This window comes from Monodon monoceros, unplaced genomic scaffold (genome assembly GCF_005190385.1).
Source record: "Monodon monoceros isolate NGI ecotype Baffin Bay Population unplaced genomic scaffold, NGI_Narwhal_1 Contig2239_ctg1, whole genome shotgun sequence".
Classification (NCBI taxonomy): domain Eukaryota; kingdom Metazoa; phylum Chordata; class Mammalia; order Artiodactyla; family Monodontidae; genus Monodon; species Monodon monoceros.
This window is the reverse complement of record NW_021698141.1, coordinates 1-10,411: the sequence shown is the minus strand read 5'-3', so window position 1 is coordinate 10,411 and position 10,411 is coordinate 1. Positions and strand designations below refer to the sequence as shown.

General features: G+C 52.4%; 2 protein-coding genes and 1 long non-coding RNA gene across 4 annotated transcripts; 1 reads left to right on the top strand and 2 right to left on the bottom strand.

Moving 5' to 3' along the window:
* Nucleotides 1–113: 113 nt before the first annotated feature.
* On the top strand, nt 114–4,176 carry LOC114895145. The gene is made up of 3 exons (XR_003793447.1): nt 114–353; nt 3,050–3,133; nt 3,738–4,176. It is a non-coding gene; the product is annotated as an uncharacterized LOC114895145 (long non-coding RNA).
* Nucleotides 352–4,254, bottom strand: LOC114894994 (nurim-like). Of its 2 annotated transcripts, XM_029222293.1 has the most exons (4): nt 4,118–4,254; nt 3,363–3,559; nt 2,582–2,758; nt 352–2,226 (listed from the first exon to the last, which is right to left on the bottom strand). In XM_029222293.1, exons 1-4 carry the CDS (start codon nt 4,248–4,250, stop codon nt 1,945–1,947), a joined length of 789 nt encoding a protein of 262 aa, XP_029078126.1. In that variant the 5' UTR covers nt 4,251–4,254; the 3' UTR covers nt 352–1,944. The 2 variants fall into 2 exon arrangements, with proteins under 2 accessions (XP_029078126.1, XP_029078209.1); XM_029222376.1 differs by lacking the exon at nt 2,582–2,758.
* Nucleotides 4,255–7,329: 3,075 nt separating this feature from the next.
* On the bottom strand, nt 7,330–10,407 carry LOC114895316 (mediator of DNA damage checkpoint protein 1-like; the record flags this gene model as incomplete). Its single annotated transcript, XM_029222641.1, has 6 exons — nt 7,330–7,572; nt 8,518–8,628; nt 8,727–8,852; nt 9,079–9,261; nt 9,394–9,513; nt 9,595–10,407. Coding segments are annotated over 6 exons (1,521 nt in total), but the record flags the coding sequence as incomplete, so codon positions are not given.
* Nucleotides 10,408–10,411: the final 4 nt, after the last annotated feature.

The window sequence follows — 10,411 nt, the reverse complement described above, 5'->3', positions numbered from 1 at the left end:
CGGCCCCCCCGCCCCCCCCCCCCCCCCCCCCCCCCCCCCCCCCCGGGGGGTCGGGGGAAATACCCTCCCCCGGGGACTTTCGGAACCCGGGTGTCGGACCTGCCAGCACGTTCCCAGAACCCTGGCGTCCACCCCCACCCTAACGCAGTCCCGGCACCACCGCCTGCCTCCCCCACCGGCGGTGCCCCGGGACCCAGGCGTGCGGAGCACCGGCCCCACACCTCTTTTTTCCGGAGCCTGCCAGTCCTGTGCCCGGGTCTTGGCTCTCACGGAACCCCGACATAGCCGGCCATCCCCACCCGGCTCTGACCGCACAGACAGGCAATCTCGGCACAAAGAGGAGACAGCCCAAGGTTCGGGCCGGGGACGGGAGCGGGGACGGGAGAGGAGACACCCCCTCCCCAAGGCTGAAGCCCCTCAGTCAACTCACACGCCGCGGGGCTCCCAGGGGAGGGGGTGCGAAGGAGCCTGACGTCCGGAGAGAGGAGGAGAGAGGAAGAGGAGGAGAGAGGGATCGAGGGAGATCCGGAGACAGGAGGGAGGGGAGGAGGGAGGGAGGGAGAGGAGGACGGAAAGAGGGAGCCAAGGAGGAGGGACGGAGACAGAGACCAGGGGACCGGGCGGGGGGAGACGGCCGCTTTGTCTGAGGACAATGGGGAGAGGGAAGGGGGCGCGGGGCGGAGCCTCGCTCCCTCCGACCCCGCGTGGGACTCGGCTCCGGGTCTCCTCTCTTCCCGCCGCCAGCCCTGGCCCTCCGACGTCTGTCCCCAGGGCTTCTCACCCGGCTCCCGGATAACCCAGGTGTCCAGACCTCCGCCCCCAGCTCGCCAACCCAGGGCGGCGGCCCGTGACTCAGGCCCCTCGAGGGAGTTGGGGAGGAAGCGGCAGCTGCTCCGAGCCGGGCCCGCCCTTCCCATCTCCTGCCGCTCCTCCCCACGCATTTGCCTTCCCGGGCCAGCCTTTGTTACCGTGGGGGCCGGGGCGGCCGCCGGGCTGCGGGGGACCCGTAGGGAGGGGGCGGCAGCAGGAGCGGCGCTCGGAAGCCAACGGTTTTGGAAGCTAGCTCCCTTACCCGAGCCGCTGCCCCACTCTTCCGCTTCAACCTATCTGCCGAGGGTCCCCAGGTCTGCAGCGAGGAAATTGGGGGATTTGGAGGAAGGGAGACCGGGTGCTCCGGGAAGGGGGGTGGGGCGGTACGCGGGGAGTGGCCGCCACCCAGCGGTCATCAGAGGGCGCGGCCGATGCCCAGACTCGAGTCTGGCTCGCCTGTCCTTCCCAGAGGCAGCCCTGCAGCTTGAGAGACACTGACAGACTGCATGCTACACGTAGAAAAACCAGGCTGAATTTTATTTTCCTGTAGCACGAGTTACTTGGGAGAGCAGGGAGCCCTTAGTCACCCGAATTAAGAGCAGGAGAATCTGCTCAACTAGGTTCATGAGTCTGGAGCCCAGGGGCAGGGCCTAGGGAGCTGGAAAGGCCAGTGGGGCTGGGCCGCAGCTGCAAGGTGTGGAGCCTGATGGGGCAGCCACTATCGTCAAACTTGCGGACCTTGGTCCAGCTCCTAGGAGGGGAGCTAGACGTGGAGAAGAGGATCCTTGAGGAGCAGAGGCCAAAAATAGGACCAGGGGAGTGGTCAGGCCAGACCCTTCTCCTTGTGAGGAGGTTGTTAATGGAGGGTCAAGCCGTAAACTCTGAGGAGACAGATAAGTTCCCCACTCCCTCTTTCTGGCTGGTGAGAAGCAGCCCTTGGAGTCCAATGGCTGAAACTCAGAATTTAAGATATGGAGCTGGACCCAAGGAGTGGAGGCTCAAGCAAGGGAAGGGACAGCTCCTTCAGTCCATGGATTTGGGCCTCTGGTCTGAAGCAGCCAAGGCCTGGATGTTAAGGGGATTTGGAATTGGAGGGGAAAAGGAAGTACAGGGCTTGGAACGAGGGTTAGCCCCTCACTCGGCCTCCCCGTCCTGGGGCCGGGAGAGCAGGTGGAGTTTTCTTTGCAGCTGGGCCCGGAGGTAGCGGAGATCTTGCTGGTCAAGTCCGTGAGCCAGGCCCAGGTAGAGGGTAAGGAGGAGAGCAAGGAGGAGGCGGTCAGTGCCCAGGGTGGGCACCACCCATAGCACAGTCAGCAGCTCCACACACACTGGGTGGCGCAGGTGGGAGAAGAGTCTCAGAGCCCGGGGAGACTTCAGGGCCAGAGGCTCACCCAGCCCCAGCACATGGTAGTACACCTAAGAGAGGGAGAATGGCTTAGAAATGGAGTCAAGCCCTTGTCGCAACTTAGCTGCCTCTTTCCTCCCCTTCCAGGCACCCTCCTTCTATAACGCAGGCCCAGGAACCACCCTTCTGAGACTGGGGTCCCTGACCCTCATCTCTGGTCCATGAAACTTCTCCAGGCCCAGGAAGCCCATGGTTTCTGGCCTTTGAGCGAGGGCTAAGGGGAGACTATCTTACAAGAAAGGGAGGTGAGGGAGTCAAAAGCAAGAGGCAGGTGGAAGAGTTGGGGAGGAGAAGGGACATCCTTGGAGGGGAAAGACGTATTCTAGAAAGGATCAGAGGTTTGGGGTAGGGATCCGGGAGCCTCACCTGTTTGAGGCCCATGAGCTCTGCGTAGTCAAAGACGAGAAGGATGCTGAAGATGAGGAGCCAGGAAATGACGTGGAGCACAAAGCAGAGGAGGGGCACCCAAGTGGCCCATGGCTCGGCCCGAGCCTCCCACAACACGGGGCCCCTGGGCACGGGCTCCCAGTACCGCATCACCAGCTGAAGGAGGATGAGGGACTGGGTATCCCAGCAGCCCACCCTTGAAAGACCTAGACCCAGAGGCTGCCCCCATCCCAGGCTGGCCAGCTGCTCTCCCCGCCTCTACCATGAGAATGTTCAACATGTGGAGGGTACTGGGTGGGGTCCCAAGTATGTAAGAATGACTTGTCTCTACCCTGAGGACTTAAAGAATGGATGAGAGTCACCAGATAGGTACACAAAGTAGCCTAGGCCAAGCACCCACTGAGAAACAGATGAGTACTAACTGGGAAGCTTTCTCTTGTGACCTAGGGAAGTGCTTTTGAAGAAAGGATAGGACTGAAGAGCAGTTAACAAGGGAATCTCAAGCAGGACAACGTGAACAAAGTTGCAACGGTGAGAATGCACATATCATGCTCGGGGAATGACAAGCAGTACGCCATTCTTGATAAAAAGTAGGATATGTGCTGTGGAGGAATGGGAGCTGAGATTACAGTCCTGAACACCCTTAGTTCTCCTCCTAAACCCATGTTTTATCAGAAGCCTAAGGTCCTTGCCTCTCCAGTCGACGGAATCCTTCCCACAGATTGTTTCCCTTGAGGACTCAGTTGCCAGGGCTTCATACCTGCAAGGCCAGGGCAGTGCATGCCACGTACAGAGACCTCTGAAGGACCCCAAAGTACCGGAACATCCATGACTTCACTGTCTCAGTTGCCATGAGGCTGTGTTGCCCCACAAATAGTAGCAGGAGCCCCAGATCCCAAGCCAGGGGGACAAGAATGCTTTGGTCCTGCAGGGCAGCCAGCCATCCCTGGCGGGCATCTAGCGGGAGTTGGAGAAAGGGACAAAAGATCAAGAAGACTGTGGGAAAAACTCCCTACTCTTATCTCCTCTTGGGACCCCAGGCCATGTCCCTTAATGCTTTCAAGAGCCTTAATGCTTCCTCTCTAGGCTTTGCCCACCTCACTTTTCTATTCCCTGTTTCTTCCCTCTTCCCCAGGCCTCCTTCAGAGCTGGGGAAGAGGATTCATGCTGGTCAGTCACGAAAGGCATGGCTGGAGTGCCCTTCTTGTTTCGGTTCTCCAAATGCTCCCTCTTTATAACACTCTCCATAGTCCTCTTTACTAAGCCTTTCCTTAGAATACTCTGCTTATCGCCCTCTCTCCCCCTCAGTCCTCACTCTCCCGCCTCTCCAAACCGCTAATCCCTGAGTTGCTAATTTAGCCCTCTGGTGTCCCCTGCAGCGTCTCGGCGGCTTTCACGGTTCTAGTTCCCTCTCCTGGACTTCCCCTGTCATTTGTCTCCAAGCCCCGCCCCCGCTCCCTCTGCTCCGGCTCCACCTTCCTACCCCAGAGCTCATCCTCGGTCCCTCCCGCTCACCAGGACCACCAGACTCCGAGATTCCTCCAAGAAGTGGCCGAAGGGAGGGAAAGCGCACGAACTCCACTCCAGTGCCAAAGGCCAGGATGAAAGAGGCGAGGGCAGCAGGGACAAGGAGCAGTGCAGGGGCCATGGCGAGAAATGGAGGGGTGGGGAAAGGGGCGGGTTTGGGATTCCCGCGGCCGCAGGCTCCGCCCCGACCCCGCCTCCCGCCTGGGACCCTGCCCAGGAGGGCGGGGCTCCCGCGCGCCGACGCCCAGGCTTCCGGCCGGCGCGCGCGGCTCTCTCGCACAGAGCTTCAGGGCTGATCCCTAAGTGCCTTTCCCCGGTCTGCGATCTCCGCGTCACAGAAGGGAATGTTAGAATCCCAAGTGAGAGGTGAGAAGGGCAGCGGTTGTTCAGTCATGCACGTGGTTTGAATCGCAGCTGGGCTAGTTTTCGCATCTAAAATGAAGACAGTTCCTCTCTTGCAGGGTTCTTGCAGAAACGGCATTATGATCCCACCTTCCTTTAACAGCTTTGACTAGAAACAGCCAGAGTCAAGAGGTTACAAAGCCTCAGCTAACACTTATAATGAACGGTGAGAGAACGGAAGACTGTTGACCCAGGCTGAGAACCCAAAGCTCTGAATCATCCATTACAGCTTGTTAGATGCAAAAGAGTGACTATTTTACCACAAACGCTTAGTCTGTAATTTATTATAAAGCTGATTTGTTGCCTCTCCACTTGCTAAGGGGAGAGAACTTGTCTGTAACACTGAAAGATTTGTTCTATTAATGCCAAAGGCTGTTACTTTGTAAACATGAGAGTAACAACATGTTAAAATATTTGTGATAGAAAACTTTATTACAGTTGTAAACTTTGTAGTATGTTAATTTTATCCAAGCTTGTGATAATTAACTGCCTATACAACCCCATTAGACTCCACTTACTAGTCAGAAAGCACTAAGATCTTTTGTCCAAAATTTTCCCTACAGACCTGTTTGTAATACCTACAAGACTAACATTCACATCTAAAAATCAAAGTAAAGTAAGGTTTTTCTCCATTAAAGATCATGTAGCTAAGGACCTGGTCACAGTAGCTATGACCATAGTAAGGAACTTAGAGATCATGAAGCTAATTCCCTCAGCTAATAGAAGAAACATAGGCCTAAAGAGATCAAGAAAATTTCCCACAGGCTCTACATTCCTTCTCCCTCCCGGAGGCTTAGTATTCCCATTCTCCTCCGAATCAGTGCTATTTTATACTGTACCAGACATCATTATGTTTTCCCTCCTGATTCACTCTCCATCCTGCTTTCTGCCTCAGGAAGTTGTCCTGAATGGACTACATCAAAGAAAATCACAGCATTTGAGGGAAGCCTTTCTATGTAACTGTTCCCTCCTCTCAACCTTTTGGGTTTACAGGTGGCCACAACAGAGCTGTGGGTACTGGCAATATTCTTTGTGATTTCTCTACACTCTGCCTACTTATAATTTTCACTTCATTAAACTCTCTCCAAATTATCCTGATTTGACTGTGCCATAGTTTCCTCTTAGGATCCTGACTGACAGAGACATTTATTACACAATGTGCTATGAGCTGTAGGGTTCATTGGAAGTGTAAGAAAAGATCTCTCTTCTCTAGGAATTTAAATCGGGGCACTTAAATTGTACCAGTCATGAAGTGGGTGTGCACATGAGTGCTAAGTGGGGCTATAGAGACAGCAGGTGCTGTAAGGAATCCAGTGGACCTCAAGGACACAGGCAGCTTCACAAAGTACAAGGCTTTGAGCAGTGCAAGGGGACTAATATTTATCTGGGTCCTACTGTGTGCCACACCCACTATGGCTATGCTTAATATATATTGTGAGATGAGGTATGTCTAAAAGCCAGCAGCACAGTGTTTGGCAAAGCTCATGCTGTTTCTACTACACCAAAGTTTTCCAAACTTAAGTATAATTTACCTGCAGAAAAGTGCCCAAAACTAATCAGTATTTTTTAAATTGAAGTGAAATTCACATAACATGAAATTAACCACTTTAAAGAGAACAGTCCAGTGTCATTTAGTACATTCATAATGTGTGCAACCACCACCTGTCTAGTTCCAAAGCATTTTCTCTTCACCCCAAAATAAAACCCTGTACCCATTAAGTGGTCATTCCCCATTTTCTCTCCCTGCCAACCACCATCTACTGTCTCTGTGGATTTACCTATTCTGTGTATTTCCTACAGGTGGAGTCATACAACGTGACCTTTTGTGTCTGGCTTCTTTTACTTAGCATAATGCTTTTGAGATTCATCCTCAAAACACCGTAGCACAATTAGTACCTCATCCCCTTTTATGGCTGAATAATATTCCATTGTATGGATATGCCACAACTTGTTTATCCATTCATCTGCTGATGAACATTTGTGGTGTTTTTCATCTTTCGGCCCTTGTGAAAGTGTTGACATGAACATTTGTATACACGTATTTGTCTGAACATCTGTTTTGATTCTTTTGGCTATATACCTATGAGTAGAATTGCTGCGTCATATGGTAATTCTATAATTAACTTTTTGAGAAACTGTCAAACTGCTTATCACGTGGATGAATCATTTTACATTCCCATGAGCAATGTAGATGGGTTCCAATTTCTCTACATCCTTGTAATCAACCAACTTCTAAAATTTACAAAATAAAACTGTACTACACCATAAGGCACATAGTGAATATTTATTTATCACAGAGGTTAAGCCTAAGCTAACTTTATAAATACTGGAAAAGCAGGCCAGGAAAAAAAAAAGGGCAGAGATTTGCTCAACGTCAAAGCTAAAGGATGCTTCTAACGAGATGGAGCAAGGAGAGGGGAAAATATTTTAGTAGCATTCCATAACTCCACCCTCAAATTTACTTACTCCAAGCATTCTTTCAAGTTCTGGACACTAAAATTGTTTCCACTATCTTCTGCAGGGTGAGTAAGAATCCCAGTAAGAAAAGAAGAGGAGAAACAAATGGTTTCCAAACAGGAAGCAGGACACTGTGTGCGCCATAGAGCAATAAGCACATCAGTCCGGCTAAATGTGAGCGGCGACTTAAGATATCTGAGCATGGGATTGGCCGACTTTAAGTGGCCATTTAAGAAAACTGTGGCTCCCAATCTCCCTGTCTTTGTTTACCAGCAAGCTTTTCAGCCCCACCCATGTTCCAAGACAAATCAGATCAGTACACCCCAATCCTTGCTAAAGCCCTAAGTTCTTTCTTCCAAATATTTCTAACACTTTATATATTGGTCTGGGAGGAAAAGCATACTGGGGTGGGGCTTTCAGGTGGATGACACTTCCAAAGTGGAGAGGACAAAGGCCTCTGGCTTGGCTTCCTGCTTTAGTACTCCTGTGAGCAGGAACTCAGGTGAGAGGATGGGCAGCCCAACCCGAAATGGAATGGCACACCGAGGGAAGTCCTGGGAACATGTGATCACAACTCTCTGAGGCTGGAAGAAAGAGAAAACAGAAAGTCAGGGGTGAAAAAGAATCCTAGAAGTAGGTTCGGGACCCACTAATCAGTCTTAGCAGCACAAAAACAACCTCCTGACGGGAAGCCATATGACACACACTGTCTATGAAGAGCTCTTGCCACAAAAGTTGAACCTGAATTTGTTCAACCTTTTAAAGTTAACTACGATTTACAGGAAATATAAAAGATAGAAAAACAAGATTAATGACACAACAAGGGAGCAAACAGAAGAATCCAGACTGTGGAACATTCTAAAGGACAAGTGACCTAGTTTCTGCAGGAAGTCAATGGCAGGAAAAAGGCTAGGTGGGTTGGGGGGTATGCTCTAGAGTAAAAGAAAATTAAGAGATACAGCGCAATTGTGGGGATACATGGACCTTGTTTGAGTCCTGATTTGAACTGTAAAAAGACATTTTCAGATGACTCGAGAAATTTGATTAATGGAGTAAGACGAAGTGACCAGGAAACAATTGTTAATTTTGTTATTGACCAATAACGGCATGTGATTATGTAAGAAATGTACATATTGCTTAGAGATGTATATTTTAAATATGTAAGAAAAAATAATAATGACCTTTGCAGTTTCCCTTAAAAATTTCAGCAAAGAAAATGAAAGAAAAAGGGAAAAAAAAAGGAATAGAGCAAATGCAGCAAAATCTAAATTAACCTGTTGAATCTGAGTGATTGGTATATGGAGGTTCGCTACATATTCCCTCTCCCTTTGTGTACATTTCAAAAAATTGTATATACAAAAATAAAAATAAGTCCATTTGGTATCAGCAGACCTCTTCCTTCTCTATCCCTCTCTATACCAGAGGTCTTCCCCCAGCCTCTCACTACTCCGTGTTCCCATCTAACCTGTTCCCATTCCAGCCACCTCTCTAACTACCACCTCACCAGATCCTGAACACGCCACCCCTACCTTATAGGACCGGGGCATGCTGGGTAGGACGGTGCCTCCACAGCAGCTGATGATCTCTCCCATCTGAGGTGGTGGCGGCTGGACTCCTGGGGTCACGTGAATCTCATAGCCCTAGGAGGAAGAGAGTGCTGGAGACAGTAGATGATGCACTGAGAGGCCGTGGACCGCTGGGCAACAGCTGAAGTGTGGGGCAGAAGATGGCCTCTCACCTCCAGCAGCCTTCGCTCCCGAGCCCGGCTCAGGGCCTCCCGAAGGCTGAAGCCAAAGTTCTTCTCCTGCTCAGGATCAGTCACCACATATTCAGCCGGGGGCAAGAAGCAACCTGCCCTGTGGGACTAAGGACGGTAACAGTCAGTTCCAAAGCTCAGCCCAGCCCTTCACCCAGCTCTTCTTTCTAGTGTTTACAGGGAGCTCAGGAAATGTTTTCAGAATTAAGCCTTCTGCTTCACTAACCTCGTCTTCCTGTACCCACGTTCCTCCCACCGCTTTCTACAGACCCATGTGAGCAGCCTTCTCCCGCCACTATCTCTACGGGTCTGTCATCATCTCCTGGCCTCTCACCTGGTGCAGCCAGTCCAGGGAGAGGATGGGGATGCCCCGCCCCAGGGCACACAGGAACTTGACTGTCCGGCGGATCCGATCTGTCACCAGGTGGGAAGCCTCAGCCACTGAGCTGGCCAGACTGCCCCCCAGGGCCAGCACTGCCCGCTCTCCATGAGCATCCACCACGCCTGTGAAGAGCACCTGTGAAGGGGGTTAGCCAGAGCTGGTCACGGCAACCAGCGCCATCGGCACCCGTCTCCCAAATCCCCTGGGTCTCCTCCCGTCCTACCACATCTCCATCTCCCACAAAGCCCCAGAGCCCTTCTCTCCTACTTTGGGGGCCGTGGACTCTTGGAGAGGTTTGGTCCGTCGCAGGCTGCGGCTTGGTATTTCCCGGGGCTCCTCCTCTGTCTGCTCTCTCTTTCTCTTGCCTGGTCCTGGAATCACTACACCCTGGGGTTGAGAGAGAACTTGGTGGGAGTTTCCAAGCCCCCAAGCTCTTTCCAAACTAGGTGACTCCAGCCCCCTCCTCACCTCTTCCTTCCTCTGCTTCGCTGCAGGATTTTCTTCTTCTTCCTTAAGGAATGCTGTCTTCTGGGGAACTTCTCCTCTTTGGAGCCGTTTTTGAAGTGGAGGTGAGTCCGCAGTAGCTAAAGCCCTCTTGCGATTTTGAGAGGCCTCAGGCTGGGGCTCTGGGGTGAAGCCAGATCTATCTGCTGCCTCCCCCTTTGGGATCTGGGGAGCACGAGTGGGTGCCTCGGGAAGCTGGGCAAAGGCAGGCTCAGGAATGGTGCTGAGGGACTCGGCTGCCCTCACTGCCCCTCGTCTCTGGTTCCTTGAGGAGTTAGGTTCAGAGGGTGCAGAGTAGGGTTCATGAACGTGAGCTGTGAGAGACCCATGTTTCCTAGTGGCCCTTGGCCTCCTGCTGCAATTGGCTTCAGGGATGGGCTCAGGGGGAATAGGCTCTCCTGTGGGGACTGGAGAGTGGGACTCAGGGGTGGTAGGAACTGGCACAGCATTTACTGTAGAAGACCTTAGTGTCCTGCTCTGACCACCCTGAGCTATGACTTTGGGGGTGACAGGCTGCTCTGTGGGGGACGAAGGTTCAAGGTCAGGAGCTGTGGGTTCAGTTGGCTGGGATGTCTTGACAGAGGACCTTTGTGTCCTGCCCCGAGTGGCCTGAGATGTGGGTTTGGGGGTGACAGGCTGGTCTGTGGGGGTGGAAGGCTGGGGCGCAGGGGCTGTGGCGATAACTGGTTCGGGAGTCTTGACAGAAGCCCTCTGTGTCCTGCCCCGAGTGGCCCGAGATGTGGGTTTGGGGGTGACAGGCTGGTCTGTGGGAGTGGAAGGC